At 55.8% G+C, this 16,305-nt stretch overlaps 7 protein-coding genes across 7 annotated transcripts; 5 read left to right on the top strand and 2 right to left on the bottom strand.

Moving 5' to 3' along the window:
- Window positions 1–276: 276 nt before the first annotated feature.
- Window positions 277–1,296, bottom strand: SPRG_13760 (hypothetical protein; the record flags this gene model as incomplete). Its single annotated transcript, XM_012353516.1, has 1 exon — window positions 277–1,296. The coding sequence occupies one exon, from the start codon at window positions 1,294–1,296 to the stop codon at window positions 277–279; it is 1,020 nt and encodes a 339-aa protein (XP_012208906.1).
- A 1,750-nt stretch (window positions 1,297–3,046) lies between these two features.
- Window positions 3,047–5,132, top strand: SPRG_13759 (hypothetical protein). The gene is made up of 2 exons (XM_012353515.1): window positions 3,047–4,408; window positions 4,472–5,132. The coding sequence occupies exons 1-2, from the start codon at window positions 3,101–3,103 to the stop codon at window positions 5,120–5,122; spliced, it is 1,959 nt and encodes a 652-aa protein (XP_012208905.1). The 5' UTR covers window positions 3,047–3,100; the 3' UTR covers window positions 5,123–5,132.
- A 1,334-nt stretch (window positions 5,133–6,466) lies between these two features.
- On the top strand, window positions 6,467–8,455 carry SPRG_13758 (hypothetical protein; the record flags this gene model as incomplete). The annotated part of the gene is made up of 2 exons (XM_012353514.1): window positions 6,467–8,286; window positions 8,311–8,455. The coding sequence occupies exons 1-2, from the start codon at window positions 6,506–6,508 to the stop codon at window positions 8,453–8,455; spliced, it is 1,926 nt and encodes a 641-aa protein (XP_012208904.1). The 5' UTR covers window positions 6,467–6,505.
- A 1,060-nt stretch (window positions 8,456–9,515) lies between these two features.
- On the top strand, window positions 9,516–11,228 carry SPRG_13757 (hypothetical protein; the record flags this gene model as incomplete). The annotated part of the gene is made up of 1 exon (XM_012353513.1): window positions 9,516–11,228. One exon carries the CDS (start codon window positions 9,516–9,518, stop codon window positions 11,226–11,228), a length of 1,713 nt encoding a protein of 570 aa, XP_012208903.1.
- A 1,350-nt stretch (window positions 11,229–12,578) lies between these two features.
- SPRG_13756 (hypothetical protein) lies at window positions 12,579–14,501 on the top strand (the record flags this gene model as incomplete). Its single annotated transcript, XM_012353512.1, has 1 exon — window positions 12,579–14,501. One exon carries the CDS (start codon window positions 12,579–12,581, stop codon window positions 14,499–14,501), a length of 1,923 nt encoding a protein of 640 aa, XP_012208902.1.
- Window positions 14,502–14,928: 427 nt separating this feature from the next.
- On the top strand, window positions 14,929–15,622 carry SPRG_13755 (hypothetical protein; the record flags this gene model as incomplete). The annotated part of the gene is made up of 5 exons (XM_012353511.1): window positions 14,929–15,012; window positions 15,063–15,106; window positions 15,149–15,220; window positions 15,264–15,407; window positions 15,457–15,622. The coding sequence occupies 5 exons, from the start codon at window positions 14,929–14,931 to the stop codon at window positions 15,578–15,580; spliced, it is 468 nt and encodes a 155-aa protein (XP_012208901.1). The 3' UTR covers window positions 15,581–15,622.
- On the bottom strand, window positions 15,611–16,303 carry SPRG_13754 (hypothetical protein; the record flags this gene model as incomplete). The annotated part of the gene is made up of 1 exon (XM_012353510.1): window positions 15,611–16,303. The coding sequence occupies one exon, from the start codon at window positions 16,301–16,303 to the stop codon at window positions 15,701–15,703; it is 603 nt and encodes a 200-aa protein (XP_012208900.1). The 3' UTR covers window positions 15,611–15,700.
- Between the last annotated feature and the right edge of the window lie 2 nt (window positions 16,304–16,305).

Below are 16,305 nucleotides of genomic sequence, written 5' to 3'. Positions count from 1 at the left end.
TTGCTTTTGCGATGGGTGCCCCGGGGTACACGCTACCAGGCATTTCGTAAAGCAAGCGTTTTAAAATGCATTGCGACATCACGTGTTTGCTTTTGTTGAATGCATGCTAAATACTGTCGCCACGGACGCACGGGGGTGGCGACGACTTGCCTGTACAGCCTTGCTTTACCTACGCACCGTATGCACCAACGTGCGTACAAAATGTTGCTATGGGATCGTGTCGACGGTCCCGGGAAAAGGATACACATCATATATAATATATTAGATAACATGGTGTTAAATTAAACGTGGAATCGCACGAAAGTGCATCTTGGGTGCCTTGGTCGTCGGCCGCGACGGACTCGACAGCAGCGTTTGCACCTTGGCTTGGAACGCCTGCCACGCCGACGTCCAGCTCTCGTGCTCCTCGCGCAGCTGGGCGTCCTCAATGTCGTCATCGCCTTGGCTCGTCGGCGACGCAAGCCGGAGCGACGCGAGCTTCTTATCGAGCTCGTAATGCTCGGCAAGAAACGCAACAACGTCGAGGTGGCCGGCGCGGACCGCGGTCGAGAGCGCTAGCGACGTGCAGCCGGCTTGGCCGTGCTCGTGCAAGTAGGCGACAGCGTCGACATGGCCATTCGCGGCGGCGGCGTCCATGGCCGTCTCGGTGATCGCATCCGCGTGGTGGCGCTGCAAGACCCGGAGAACGTCGACGTGGCCACCTTCGGCCGCGGCTTCAGCGACTTCGCCGCGCCAGTGCTCGTGCCACGGACACTTGTACGCATCGAGGTACGACGCAATGTCGGCGCGACCGTGCTGGCTCGCCACCTTCCACGCAGTCGCTGGCCACGGCACGCCATGTGCTCGGAGCGCGCGGACGACGCCGAGATGACCATGCTCGATGGCGCGCTCGATGGTTTGGAAGAAGCAGCCATCCGGGTACGCGTCGAGGAGAAACTTGACGGCGACGACGTTGCCCGACATGATGACGAGGTGCCACTCGACATAGTCGACGGGCAGCTTGTCGCAAAAGTGCATAATGACGTCGAGATGGCCGTAGTAGAGGCCGTAGTAGAAGAGTTCGAGGGCGACGCTGCATGGCATGCGCTTGAGACCGCGCGCGCCATGGACTTTGAACCACGCAGGAAAGATGTCGTGGATCGGCGCCAGCGCGGGCGGCAGCGTTGCAAGGACGTCGGCGTTGTCCCAGACAAGGGATCGAAGCGCGTGCAAGAGCGTATGGGTATCGTATGGCACGCCGAGTTGGAAGGACATGATTTCACGCAGGAGGTCCGTCGAGTGCCACACACACTGCATCCTATCGAATGAAGCCGCCGTCGACAAGGAGGGTGCAATTGGTGCTACAGAAAGGCGGCGTGTCGATGGGACGCGCAGGTGCTCGGATTGAAAACCGTGGCGCTTCAAGCTTGTTCGGTCGGTCGCCCACGCTACGCACGCTTCCTGTCGCTGCACGCAGCTGTCGAAAGTTCCTGTTTCTCGCCGTTGATTGGCCAAAATTGAAACGCTCCATGACGTGGCAGCGCGTCTTTGCAGCCTGCAGCCACCACCGCCACATCGCTTGCGTTGACGTCAAGTCACCCACGCGTCGTGATGGCTGTCTCGGTGCATTCCGCGTGCGATGCACATGGGCAAACGCTCGAGAGGACATGCGCACGATGAATACAGAGTGCACATGCATCGGACGATCGATCCGATGCCAAAAGTGACGACAGAGATGGGGCAGGCGCACGCTTTCTACACAAAGTGTGCTCGCATCGAAAATCTATCGTCTCCCGCGGAGAAGGCCAGAAGAAGCCTGCTTCGTATGGTGGTGTCTTGCAGCGACACGAAGTGAACCTGCGACGTGTCTTTGCTGCAGCATCGTGTCAAGTATCCCGTGACCGTATCCATGCTCCAATGCGTGCCACTGTACCCACATCGCGTTGACACTTGCGCATCAAATCCCCTCCCATTCCCCACGCACTCCTTTCCGAGGCATATTGCAGCCATGTTTGCTGGACGGTTTCCGACAAGAGGCGACATCAAAAGACCCACAAGTGCAATCGGGGGAAGAACGCTCTGCCTCTTTCTTGCGTCGAAGATCGTTGTCGGCTCTATGGTGCGAGTAAAGACGGTCGTGCACGGCGGGTCGTTCGACGGAGTCACATGCCTTCACGACAGCGTGTGTGCCTCGACGATAGCGCACATTCGAGTTACTTGCACAAGAGGCGCGTCTGCACGATCCTTGCATCACACACGATACAGGCGCGGTCACTGACATCGGTCACTGATGCCGTTTACTATGTGTTACACTCTCGACCGTTTGACGCGCTGGAGTATTGGCACTCGCGGCGTTACATTCGAGTGCTTTTGAACGGAGACCCGACGGGCGCGGAAGACATCGGCGTGGAAAGCCGTCAACAGTTGAATCTAGCGTCAGATTCCATCCGTGAGCTGCCAAGGCCATTGATATCCTTGGTGCCCTTGGGGCTGCCTTTTGCATTTTCGATGAGATGCGAGGTATCCCCTTCAACATGATAGGGACTGCAATGCAGACACATTTGACGGCAGGGTGTGTGTATAAAGATGGATTTCTACGTTTTCACCCTGTAAACAATTTGCCCAGAACGAGTCTCGTCGCGTGCAGTGTCACGTCATGTACCCCGGAGTACCAAAAATGTCTGCCCGAACGTGCAAAATGGTCGCGGGGGGGGGTACAGAGACGTATAGATGCCTCGTCAGGTGCTCCACGATCGTTGCTCTTACAGAGGGTACAAAGCACCATGCCTCAGTACACGGATACCACAGTTACCAAGGGTAGCCAGCGAATCTGTTTCGCACCGCCGCATACTCGCACGATTGCTTCCTTGGGTGTACCTTCAAACGCAAGATCTCTGTCTTCTCGCTCGCGGTAGCGACTAGCAGTAGCAGCGACCCATCGCACCAGACACTGAAGACGTCAACGGCAATGGATCGTGAAAGACACTCCGTGCGTCGACGAGCGAAGTCGTTGCCTCGGGCGTTGGCGTATCGCAGGCCGCCTTTTTTGCCAATAATAGCCAAACAACCGACGACGACACGGCGTCACAACCGATCACGCCGCGCTTTCCACAAGAAGAGCATGCCGTTCATGTCGTCTGCTACGCTGCCAACGCCGGTGATTGGCATCGGACCCATGTCCCACGGTGTCCATTATTCCAAGCAGCGGCCCCGTCTCGACGCCTTTCTGCGGCGACTGGACGTTCTCATTGGCTTCGTGATCATCGTGCTCGTCGCAATCGACAGCGTCGCCAACAACTGGGAAATCAACTCGTTTGTCGGCGACGGGTACGCGTTCTTGACACCGATCGCGGCGGTCTCGCACGCGGCGGATCTCGAGGCCCAGTACAGCTTTCCGAGCACGAGTGGATTGGACGACTTGTCCAAAATCGGGTTTTGGATGGTCAACTACACCGTGCACGCGATGGTGACCAAGAGCTCGGATCTCTACGTGCTCTCGGTCGGGTCGTTTCCGCTCACGTCTAGCATCGACCAGTGCAAGATCTTTAAAGCGACGTATCCGCATGACGTGGCCGCGTCCTCGACCGCCCATTTTGGCATCGCTTCGAACGCCGTGACGTACTTTCGAGGCAACGTCTTCTCGCATGCGTTCCAATCGGATGCGACGACGAATCTGCCGACTGCGAGCATGCACGATGGGCAGCTCCGAGACATTGGATATGTCCCCGGACGCACGGGCACCGACATGCGGCTCACGACGGGTGTTGTCGTCGCCAACGTCTCTACCGCCCAGAACCTTCTCGTGGCGTGGTACAAGATTTCGCCACGGAGCTTTTGCACCGGATGCACGCCAGTGACAGAGCTCGGGTACGGCCAGTGCAACATGACGCTTGTGTACAACGACACGACCAAGCAAGTGGTTATCTCAAGCAGTGTCAACCACTTTGGCTCCATGTACAAGGTAGGCGTGCTCTTGCCGCAGTCGGGCTTCTCGTCGGCGTCGCACTATGTCAAGTTGACGGCGATTTTTTTTGCCGTCGGGGGGTATCTCGCAGGCCGCCGCACGGTGCAGTGGGTTGATATCGAAGCGCTCTTGGCCAACGCCGACTCGATTTTGGCCAAGATTGCGCGCACCGTGTCGCCAAAATACTTTCCGTACCCGAGTTTGGCGCTCCGCTTTGACATGTTTTGCTACAATTCGGACATTTTTGTCTTTTTGTTTGCGACCGGCGTCCTCCTCGACATTGGCAACTGCCTCATGTACCTGCGCGTCATCAATCTCTTCAACGCGCCGTCGCCGAGTATAGTGTACAACATTCAGCAGTACGCGCTCAGCACCCGTCTCTTATGGATCAATTGCGCCGTGCTCAAGCTGCTCAAGATTTTGTGCAACCTCGTCATGACGTCGACGTACAATGGCGAAAACAAGGTATGTCTATTGTCGATCATTTTTTGACACCATATTGTACACTGGTTTGATGTAGAATCGTAGATCATGCGGTACTTGAATTTGACCAACGTCACATCCTTGTACATTAGCGCGATCGCGCTCATGTACGTGCCGCCGTTCATCGAGTATTCCAACAGCGTCCTCCACGACCTCAACCACAAGGTCCAAAACCTCGATGACATCCACGTGCTTGCTTTTGACAGCTTTTACCTCCGCGTGGTGCCCTTCATTTTGGCGCTGGTCGTGATCAACCTCGCGTGTGTGCTTTTGCTCGACCACTTTTTCTACTACAAGTCGTGGCAGCTCCTGGCAAAAAACTCGCTCGCGCGCCAAGCCATTTTCAACAGCAGCTCCATCTTGTGCGATTACCTGCACGGCATCGAGCCCGATCATGACGTCGATAGCAAGGGCTCGCAGCTCGTGTGCAAGGCGCGTCGCCTCAGTACGCTCCAGTGGTTCTTTACGAGTCACCTCGTTTGCTTTGGCCTTCCCGAGAAGGAGCTCCGCGCCAAGAAAAAAATGCTCCAAACGTCGTCCATCACAACGACATCAGAAGATTCGACAAGCGTCAAGTGCATGGTCGTGCAAGACGGCGACCGCCACGTGCACTTGCTCGACGCGCAGCTCGCGGATGTTACGCCCCTCGTGTACAATATCAAAATCCTCAAGGACACGACCGTCGTCATTCAATGATGCATTTAATGAATGGACATTGTGCATGTTGGGTATTTGGGCGCTGGGGCTTTCCGTGGTATCGCCCACGACACAGCGTCGGGGGAAGTTGAAAAGCGTCCCCTTTTGACCGATGCTTTGCAACATCAGCCCCTATTTGAATTAAAGGGGGCTGATTTCTGGTCGAATTCCACTACTGAGGACCTACGGTGCAAGCGGAAACTGGTCACTTGTCCATTGTACACAAACACACCGCCAAGCCGGTGTAATTAGAATTGCGCAAGACCGGTGAAGCTGCATATCGAGAGGGCGTCATGATAGCCCATGATACTCCAGGGTCGGCGGGCCTACACGCCTCCACCTGGGGCTCCGATCTACAATGAAATCCCTGTTAGTAGAGCAATTTGCAAGAGTGGAATTCAGGATTGTTCGGCGCGCGACATTCCAGAAAACTCAATGATGAAAAGTGGGCGCGTCCGATGTTTTTGCAAACGTGCAAAAGTTTTTTGCTTTGGACCGGTCATGGACGACGCCCTGCTCGCACTCCCTCTCGTCGCGATTCTCGCCCAACACCCCGTCGTGGCCTCTCGATCGTTCTCTAAGGCCGTCCTAAGGTCGTCAGAGCGCCGGCGGCGCCTGATGACCGTGACGAGGTCACCGTGAATCACACACATGTGTTCGGCTAACTCTTCCCAGCGCTTTGCGGTCTGGCCGTAAGGACAGTCGTGTGGCACGGACAGTTGTGTGGCATGTGGGCTCACAAGCATGACGTCCGAGGCCACGGTGAAGCGAAATGCCTTCTTCGTCGTCTGTGGGGTCCTTGCTCATACTCAGTGCAAGTCAAAAAATAAGTGGCTTTCCTGAAAACCAGTTCAGGATTGAGGGGGTCCCATCGTACTTTGCTTCGGTGGAATTCATCCGACGCGCGCATGCGACATGTCACGGGCGTGCCCCATTCCTACATTTCACGCTTGCAAAATCAGTCTAGTGTCGAGACTGGGGCTCACTCCTCGCAAGGCACGGCCTGTACAAAAGTCAACACCCTACCTCTGCTGCGCTGCGGAGGACAGACTTTTCTGGGTCGATGATACTCTGTCGTCGCTCGCTGCCGTAACATACTTTTTAAAAGGGAAGTTTTGATCCCTTTTTGTCACGCATAGGGGCTGATTTTGCAACCCATCAATGGGGTTGATTTTGCGAATTCCCCGACGCAGTGTCGAGGTGGTCGCAAGTATTATACATCGATACCACGGGCTGTATACAACCAAGGAGCGTCGTGACGTCGTTCACGGTGTCAGTGTACAACTCGCTCGTTTCGGGAACGCAAGATGGCGTCCCTGCTAGGAATAGTACAGGTAACCGATGGCAATTTGAAAAGCGCAGTCCGAACGAATTCTCACATCCATGCGGAGCGGCGGCAGCACTGTGATCGTGCCCATCGGACCAACGATCAGCGGCGTCGTGGCCACGAGCGCAGCGTCGATCCATGTACGCCAGCTCTACCGTGCGGCCGTCGTCGTCATTGGTGCAGCGATCCTCATGCTCGTGGCTGTCGACACGTTCGCCAACAACTGGGCGCTGAACGACTACATTGGCAACGGCAACTGCTTCAAGACACCGATCGCAACCGTCTTAGACTTCTCGGGCGTCTCGGCGGCGTATACGTTCCGCCACGACCTCGCACTCGACGATGTGTCGCAAATCGGCGGCTGGATGCTCAACTACACGGTCGCCGAGTTTACAAGTGTCAACAGTGACTACTACGTCGTGTCTGCCGGTGCCTACGAGATGCCCGCGACCACGGACCTCTGCAGCATCTTTCAAGGCGAGTACGACGTCAGCGTTCGCGCCGACGCAATCAAGATTGGTGCTGTCACCAACTCGATCACGTTCATGCGCGGCAGTGCGTGGAGCCATCTCTTTACAAAGGACGCATCCGAAGGCGTCGCGACGTCTAAAATGAAAAGGAAAGAGCTCTCAGCGTTGGGCTATCTGCCGACACGCCTCGCGGTCGATCTGCGCTTGTCCGACCCGTTCAACATTGCCAACACGTCCGAGACGCAACACGTGGAGATGAGCTACTACCGGTTCTTTCCACGTAGCTTTTGCAGCGGCTGCACGCCGATTGTCGAGCTCGGTCACGGCAGCTGCAACTTTACGCTGGTCTACAACGACGCGACCGCATCGATGCATGTGCAGCGCAGCGCCAATATCGACAAGTCGATTTACAAGCTCGGCTTGATGCAACCAAAATCAGCATTCTCGTCGGCGTCGCACTACCTCAAGGCAATTGCGATTGCCTTTGCTCTCGGTGGTTATCTTGGCAGTCGCAAGACGGTGCAGTGGAGCGAAGTCGACCATACGGTGACCGACTCGATCTTTGCGAAACTTTTGCGGACCATTTCGCCGAAATACTTTCCGTACCCGAGTTTGGCGCTGGATTTTCGCCTGTTTTGCTACAATTCTGACTTGTTTGTGCTGCTGTTTGCGACCAGCGTCCTTCTCGACATGAGCAATTGTTTTGTGGCCATGCGCAACATGCAATTGTACAATTCACTCTCGCCGCAATTTGGTATTTCGCTCCAGCTCTATGCCCTCGAGGTCCGTCTCTTGTGGATCAACTGCCTCTTCCTTAAGGTGCTGAAACTCGGATGGGGCGTCCTGAGCACGGCGTCGTACAGCGGCGAGAGTCGACTCATGGGCTACCTCAACTTGTCGAGCGTCACGTCCTTGTATTTGAGCGCCGCGGTTCTCTTTTTTGTCCCGTCGTTCATCGAGTTCAACAACAGCGTCACCATCGAGCTCTATCATAGCGCCGAGATTCTCGACCCAATCCACATCGATGCCTTCGACGGCTTTTACCTCCGCTGCATTCCCGCCATTGTCCTCCTCCTGATTCTCAACATGCTCGGTATTTTGACACTCGACCATGTCCTTTGGTACCAGCACTGGACGCTCTTGGCGAAAAACTCGCTCGCGCGCCAAGCCATCTTCAACAGCAGCTCGATCGTGTGCGATTACCTCGACGGCGTGGTGCCGGATACGGAGGTCGGCAGCCAAGGGTCGCTGCTCATCTGCAAGGCGCGCCGCCTCAGTACGCTGCAGTGGTTTTTCATGAACCATTTGCGGTGCTTTGGCCTTCCCGAGAAGGAACTCCGCGCCAAGAAAAAGATGCTTCAAACGTCGTCAGTGACCATGTCCACATCTAGCGAGGACGTCAAGAACAACGCCAAGTGCATCATTGCGCAAGACGGCGACGGCCATATTCACTTGCTGGATGCCGGCCTGAACGACGTGACGGCGCTCGTGTACAACATCAAGATTCTCAAAGACGCAACAGTCGCGATCCAGTAGACGTGTGCATTCAAAATGCTGAATATATGACCTACATGGCGTACCTATTTTCATGCACACGGAGCACGGTGTGTCGAGGCAAAAGGGCCTCGTGCATGCACATTGCCTCGGGGCGCTACATCTGGCATATCGGCGTTACATATCTATATAGCACCATTCTCCGTAAATTGTACGATTCGTAATTGTCAATAACAATGAGGGGTCGATCCAGGATCCGACATAAGAGACTTAGCAGCAGCCCTGCGCAATACTCAACCCAGACGAGAAGGCAACACGAGCTTAGCAGCGCAAAAGCATGCAAGGCAGGTGGAAAGGGGGCGTCAAACGGCCAAGTGGGAGCAAAGCTCCGCCACCCGAAACCCACCTCCTGTAAGAGTATACTACTAGTACACAGACATTCTTACTTCTAGAAGACCATCGTTGGAGATACTTGAGACGACTGCGGCGTCTCTCGCGACTTTCTCCCTTCCCACAATTTCATTTGACATGCAAACGCTAAGTCAAAGCACGAGAATGGCCGAGAGCGAAAGCGGTGCACCGCCGACAACACGCTTTTTCAAGTCGAATGAAATGGGTCCCCGTACGTCCTTTACCACCTCACTCGTTTCCATCTCCGTCCCGATGTACATGCGTTCACTGCCTGCTCTCGGACTGATTGTTTTAGATCACTACGGCACCGGGGACGTAAAAATACACGGGGCTCCATATCATATGCGTTTCAAATAAAACATACCATTTAAAATAAAATTGAAGGGGCCTTGGGTTCAGCTGCCTTGGGTTGCATTGGGAAATGGAACACGTCGCCGCCCTTTCCCGCATGTGACTAGCCCGCAGCGCTCTACGTGCGACGACAATTGGCAGTGTGGACTTGAGAGTTGACGATGTCTTGCACCCGACCGGATGGATATATATATTGCACGCATTGCTCGATTCTATTTCATGTTTCTGGCCAAACCGATCGCGTGTTGCCGTTGACTCAAGATGGCACTCCCACCAGTGCTAAATAAATAAACCGCCACTACGAATAGAACCACTTGATCGCCGGCATAACTTTTTTCCCATGCGCACCAGCAGCAGTACGACGATTGCACCGATCGGACCCTCGGCCAGTGGCACCTTTGCCTTGAGCGTGACGTCCCCTCGCGGTCAACAGCTGGTCCGAGCCGTTGTCGCCGTTCTTGGTGCAGCGGTGCTTGTGCTCGTGCTCGTTGATACGATTGCCAACAACTGGGCACTGAACGACTCGATTGGCAATGGCCATTGCTTTCGAACCCCGATTGCGACCGTCATGGACTTTACGGGTATCTCGGCCGCGTACGCTTTTGTGCACAAGCGGGGACTCGCCGACATCTCGCAAATCGGCGGCTGGATGCTCAACTTGACGCTGGCCGAGTTGGACAGTCTCGACACCAACTACAACATCGTGTCCGCCGGTGCCTACGAAATGCCTGCGACTTATGACCTCTGCAGTATTTTCCAAGGCGAGTACGACATGAAGCTTGGTGCTGACGCAATCAAGATTGCTGCCGTCACCAACTCGATCACGTTTGTGCGAGGCAGTGCGTGGAGCCATCTCTTTACAAAGGATGCGTCCGACGACCTTGCGACACCCACTATGGGCAGCAGCGACCTCTTGGCGCGGGGCTATACGCCCGCACGCATGGCGGCCGATTTGCGCTTGTCGGATCCGTTCAAGATTGCCAACATGTCCGAGACGCAACACGTGGTGATCACGTACTACCGGCTCTTTCCACGTAGCTTTTGCAGCGGGTTCACGCCCATCGTCGAGCTAGGACATGGCCGGTGCAACCTCACGCTGGTCTATGACGACGCCACTGCATCGATGAATGTGCAGCGCAGCGCCAATATCGACAAGTCGATTTACAAGCTCGGTTTTTTGCTCCCAAAATCCGCACTCTCGTCATTGTCGCAGTACCTCAAGGCAATCGCAATCACGTTTGCGGTGTGTGGCTTCCTCGGCAGTCGCAAGACGGTGCAGTGGAGCGAAGTCGACCTTGCCGTGACGGACTCGATCTTTGCGAAACTTTTGCGCACCATTTCGCCCAAGTACTTTCCGTACCCGAGTTTCGCGCTGAATTTCGACATGTTTTGCTACAATTCCGACGTCTTTGTCCTCGTTTTGGCGACAAGTGTCATTCTCGACATGGGCAATTGGTTTGTCGCGATCCGCAACATGCACTTTTACAACTCGCTCTCGCCGCAATTTGGCATTTCGCTGCAGCTCTATGGCCTTAGCGTCCGTCTCTTGTGGCTCACGTGTCTTTTCCTCAAGCTCCTTAAAATCGGATGGAGTGTTCTCAGCACGGCGTCGTACAGTGGTGAGAGTCGTCTCATGGGCTACCTCAACTTGTCGAGCGTCACGTTTTTGTATTTGAGCGTCGCGCTTCTCTTTTTAGTCCCGTCGTTTGTCGCGTACAACAACAGCGTCAGCATCGAGCTCTATCATAGCGCCGAGATACTCGACCCAATCCACGTCGATGCATACGATGGTTTTTTCATTCGCTGCGTTCCTTCAATAGTCCTCCTTCTCGTTGCGAACATTCTTGGCATCACGACGCTCGACCATGTCCTTCGATACCGGCACTGGACGTTTTTGGCGAAAAACTCGCTCGCGCGTCAAGCCATCTTCAACAGCAGCTCGATCGTGTGCGATTACCTCGACGGCATGGTGCCGGATACGGAGGTCGGCAGCCAAGGGTCGCTGCTCATCTGCAAGGCGCGCCGCCTCAGTACGCTGCAGTGGTTTTCATGAACCACATGCGGTGCTTTGGCCTTCCCGAGAAGGAACTCCGCGCCAAGAAAAGGATGCTTCAAACGTCGTCAGTGACCTTGACGACATCAAGCGAAGAAGTCAAGGGCAACACCAAGTGTATCGTTGCGCAAGATGGCGACGGCCATATTCACTTGTTGGATGCCGGCCTAACCGATGTGACAGCATTCGCCTACAACATCAAGATTCTCAAAGACGCATCGGTCGCGATCCAGTAGATGATGTTTCATGCAAACTTGTTTTCGATTGCTTTCTTTCATGCGTACGTTGGATGGGGCGCGGGGGGAAATGGGCCCCGCGCTTGTACATTGCCTGCGTAAGAGTTGCGTCGCCAAGCACACTTGAGGCACGGGATCAGACCTCGGATACGGTGTCGATTTCAATACTTCTCACCGGATCGTAGGAGTAAGATTCCTTATTATTCTTGCCTACTTGGCACGAGTGATCGAAATCCACGACCGAGAATGACCTGCGACACAAGGGTGGCCACTCCGAATAAAGGCCGTCAAAAGGATGAACCCGCTTTCATTTTAGGGTACGGTAAAATAGATGGACACCTTGCTCTGTCCGTACCCACTTCAATGGTCTGGATCACCACCGCCAACTCGACACGAGGCTAGTACTACTCGGTTCTTCTTTGTCAGTTTTAGCACAAGACGTCAGCCGAGTACAGTCAAGACGAGTGCAAAGGGCACTCGTCGCGTGACACCACACATGACTCGCAAGGCACCGGATGACCGCCGCTACGTTTCGTTAGCCTGAACACCGGTTTGAAACGCCGGGTGCGCCATCCTCCACCAATCGCATGCATTTTAGGCTCTTCTGGAACGTCTCGTTCTAGTAGCAACGTATGCAGGTTAGCTCGCGAGCCGAGTGCCCTTGTACCTGGTGGATAATATTGGCCGCCGCTTGCATCAATTCCTCTAGCGACGCCATATCGGACCATCCGATGTTGCACCCGCCCCCACTATGCCAATGACCGTCTTGGATCGGGAGCCGTTTCGCCTTCCCGCCAAAAACATGGCGGAACAGCGATATGCTGTCAACGGTCCGAGGCTCCGGTGTGGTACACACGACTATAGGCCCACCGCATCTTCGCCGCGACACGATGTGCCCATTTCAAGGGTGCTCTACGCGGTCCGATCCTTCATGGGCCGTCGATTCTATTGGTATTGGTTGGAAAGGGGTGGGTTTTAGGAGGCTATTTATACAGAGAGCTTCCAATGGATCGCACGTTGGTCGTCCCACGCGCGATACGTATTCCTTCCCTTGCGTTCCTGAACAGGTCGCACTTTGCAACGACCTCGGTGCGGCAACATTGCCGGGTGAGCAATGGACTTGCCCGTGCTCCCCGACGGTCCATTCCACAGCGTCGTCGTCCCGATCAAGTCGCGTCTCGGTCCTCCCAAAGGCGCGTTCTTTCAAGCCGGCGTGCGTCTCATAGGCCTCGTGATCATTGGTCTTGTCGCGACCGACACGATTCTCAACAACTGGGCCGTGAACGACTACCTCGGGAACGCATACCGCTTCCTCACGCCAATTACAGGCATGCGATCGGTCACCGACTTGGATGCTACGTACACGTTCCTGCGCGGCGCGGCGCCCGCCGACATTTCCCGCATCGGCAACTGGATGGTCAACTATACCATGGAGGCCCTCGCGACCAAGAGCAGCGACGTCTACCTCGTGTGGGGCGGCGTCTTTACAATGACGCCAGCGATCGACTTGTGCCGCGCATTTCAAGGCGAGTATGTGCTCCCGACGCTCATCAAGCGCCGGCTGGGCCTCGCCAGCAACACAGTCACATTCTTCCGCGGCTCGGCGCTCACCCACATATTTACGGACGATGGCGCCGTCAACTTGGCGAATGGCAGCATGTCCATCAGCGATCTCAACGCGCTTGGGTACACGGCGGGTCGGCACCTCGTGGACCTCCGTCTCACGACCGAGACGACGTTTGCCAACAGCTCGACGCCAAATTCGCAGCTACTCGATTTTTTCCGCCTGAGTCCGAAATCGTACTGCACCGGGTGCACTCCGATCGCGGAGATTGGGTACGGCACGTGCAACATCACAAGTGTTTACGACGCGAGTCGGCAAGTGCTTAATATCACGACCGCGTCCAACCTCTTGGGCGCCGACTACCACCTCGGCATGATGCTGCCCCACACGAGCTTTTCGACCGCGTCGCACTATGTGAAAGCGATCGCCATCCTCTTTGCGCTTGGCGGGTACTTGGCCAGTCGCCGCACGGTGCAGTGGCAAGAAGCGAATGGCGCCTTGTCCGACTCGATTTTTGCAAAGCTTGTGCGCATGATTTCGCCCAAGTGCTTTCCGTACCCGAGTGTGGCCCTCCGCTTTGACATGTTTTGCTACAATTCCGACGCGTTTGTCTTTTTGTTTGCGACCAGCGTCGTCCTCGACATGGGCAACTGCCTCTTGTTTCTACGGCACATTTCCGCGTACGCCGACCCTGCGCCAAAGTGGACGCATACGTTTCAAATGTATGCGCTCACGACGCGCATGCTCTGGTTCAACTGCGCGTGCCTCAAGCTGCTCAAGATCGCGTGGAGCATCGTCAGCACCGCGACGTTCAACGGCGAGAGCGTCCTCATGGGCTACTTGAATTGGACCAATGTCACGTCGCTCTACGTGAGCGCGATCGTGCTCGCGTATATTCCGACGTACATTGACTATAGCAACAGCGTCGCCGTCGACGTCGACCACGCGGCTTCGAACCTCGACACTCTCTTTGTTAATGCGCTCGACGGCTACTACCTCCGCACCACGCCGGCGATCGCGATCGGCGTTTTGGTCAACGTCCTCGTCGTCACGCTGCTCGACCAAGTGTGGCACCGCGCGAGGTGGCGGCAGCTGGCGCAAAACTCGCTCGCGCGCCAAGCCATCTTCAACAGCAGCTCGATCGTGTGCGACTACCTGCACGGCATTCAAGTTGACGGCGATGGCGCCACGATTCTGATCTGCAGGGCGCGCCGCCTCAGCACGCTCCAGTGGTTTTTCATGAGCCACTTGATCTGCTTTGGCCTCCCCGAGAAGCAGCTGCGGCTCAAGAAACGCATGCTGCAGTCGTCGGCGACCACCAAAGACGAGTCGAGCGCTGGGGGCGAAGCCAAGTGTATGGTCCTCCAAGACTCGGACCGCAACGTGCACCTGGTCGATAGCACCTTTTCCGACGTGACCGCGCTCGTGTACAACATCAAGGTGCTCAAGGACACGACCGTGACGATTCAGTAATGTATTTCGACTGATCTTCCGCATGTAATTTAGACACTGCACACATATACTGCGTGCACAATAGTGCAATATTCAGTGCAAACTCGTCGCTTGCCTGTCCTTTGCGCTAGTTTGACACATTTGCAATCCCATCCAAATCTGAGATTCTTATAGTACGGTCGATTCGCCCCTTGCTTGAGATCTATCTATCTATCTATCTATCTATCTATCTATCTATCTATCTATCTATCTATCTATCTATCTATCTATCCATTTGGGAGCCCGGATAGGGTATCAAGTGGGTGGCATATTTTTAGAGGTGCAAACGGCACAGTCATACATCATGCGTATCGTAGTTGGAGCTATCTCAATGCTGGTGCTTGACACTGTGACCGCTTGCGATGGCAGAGGTGGTCGTGTGACGCTGAACGACAGAGGAGCGCTGGCCATGCTGTTCTGGGCGACGGGTGGGCCGTCGTGGAAGCAGTCGTGGCCCATCAGCGATGTCGTCAGCGATCCGTGCCGGGACAACGTATGCGTCTTCGTCGATTCGGATGCACTCACGATGCTGCAATCAAATAGTGGTATGGCGTGCACTGCAACTGTCAAGGCCACATCGTGCTTTTGTAAATCGACAATTCTTTCCATCCTACTCGACATCCACGTAGACGCCTCGCGAACAATGGACTCACAGGCTACCTCCCGCCGGCCTTCGCGCGTCTCTCGGCCCTAGAAGAACTGTACAAACCGAGTCGAATGACGACCTCTCATGGACTCTCATAGAGACGTGAGCTCGAATGCGCTCACACAGAGCGTGCCGTCGACTCTTGGGCGCCTCAGCGCGCTGCGCGTGTTGCGATTGGACCAGAACGCATTGACGGGCCTCGTACCACCAAGCTTGAGCACACTCTCATCGCTCGAAGTGCTGTATGTCGGTCCATTATGGAACCAAGTACCTTCTTGACGGCAAATGTAGACGCTTGGAAGGCAATGCGTTTAGTGCCCCACTCCCCACTGCAATCTACAACCTCCAGGTCCAAGGACATGTGGCCGTCTCATGGGACGCCGCACTGACACCGATGGTCCTTGACGCGCAGTAAATCCTGTAAACAAATAAAGACACTAAACATATCGACGCGCCATCGTGTTGCTCGTCTTATCGACCAGCGTCGTCGTGGGCAAGAATGGCGGCGAGACATGCAACACGAGGCAGCTGCGAGTCAGGCGTCCGCCATGTCGGCCACTTCGCCTTCCGCCAGCGTGCCATGGCCCAGCGTCTGCCACCGGGCGTGGCGTCGGCGCGTGAGCACAATGGCTTCGCCTGCGTGAGCACACACAGGCGCAGCGAGCACGAGCTGGACGCGGTCGGTCGCCAGCGACACGACTGTCGCGTCGACCGTCGTGGCGCCAATGTGAACGCGCACAACATCCTTGGCACAAATCGAGCGGGCGCCGACACCCATAACCACGGTGAGCGCCATGTAGATGGGTGGCAGCGTCCCGGGGAGACCAAGCACTTGTCCCATGAGCCGGTGCGCCCGTGCAAGCGTCGGGTCGAGCGTCGTCGCGATGCGAACGAGCGCGCTCGGACCGGCCTCGGTAACTGCCGTGCTCGCGACCGTGAGCGCCGTGATGCGCGTGCGTAGCGGCGTACAGCGAAGTCGCTTGCTCACCGGATCCCGGACAAAGCGTCCGGGGCGGAGCTCGACAATGTCGTCGACGCGCAGGACGCCGTGGGTGATGGCGCCGACGGCGACGCCGCCGCGCAGCGACTCGCACGCTGCGCCAGTCGGGTTGGGATCAAACGACTGCAAGACACGCATCT

The sequence above is a fragment of the Saprolegnia parasitica genome (genome assembly GCF_000151545.1).
Source record: "Saprolegnia parasitica CBS 223.65 unplaced genomic scaffold supercont2.126, whole genome shotgun sequence".
NCBI lineage: Eukaryota > Oomycota > Saprolegniomycetes > Saprolegniales > Saprolegniaceae > Saprolegnia > Saprolegnia parasitica.
Note: the sequence above shows the minus strand (reverse complement) of the source record. Positions and strands in the feature narration are given on the sequence as shown.

Excerpts from the sequence above, each read along its gene's own strand:
- SPRG_13759 (XM_012353515.1), top strand. The coding sequence starts at position 3,101 with ATGCCGTTCATGTCGTCTGCTACGCTGCCAACGCCGGTGATTGGCATC. Across the intron at positions 4,409-4,471 it reads CGTACAATGGCGAAAACAAG|ATCATGCGGTACTTGAATTT; the intron begins GTATGTCTATTG and ends GTAGAATCGTAG.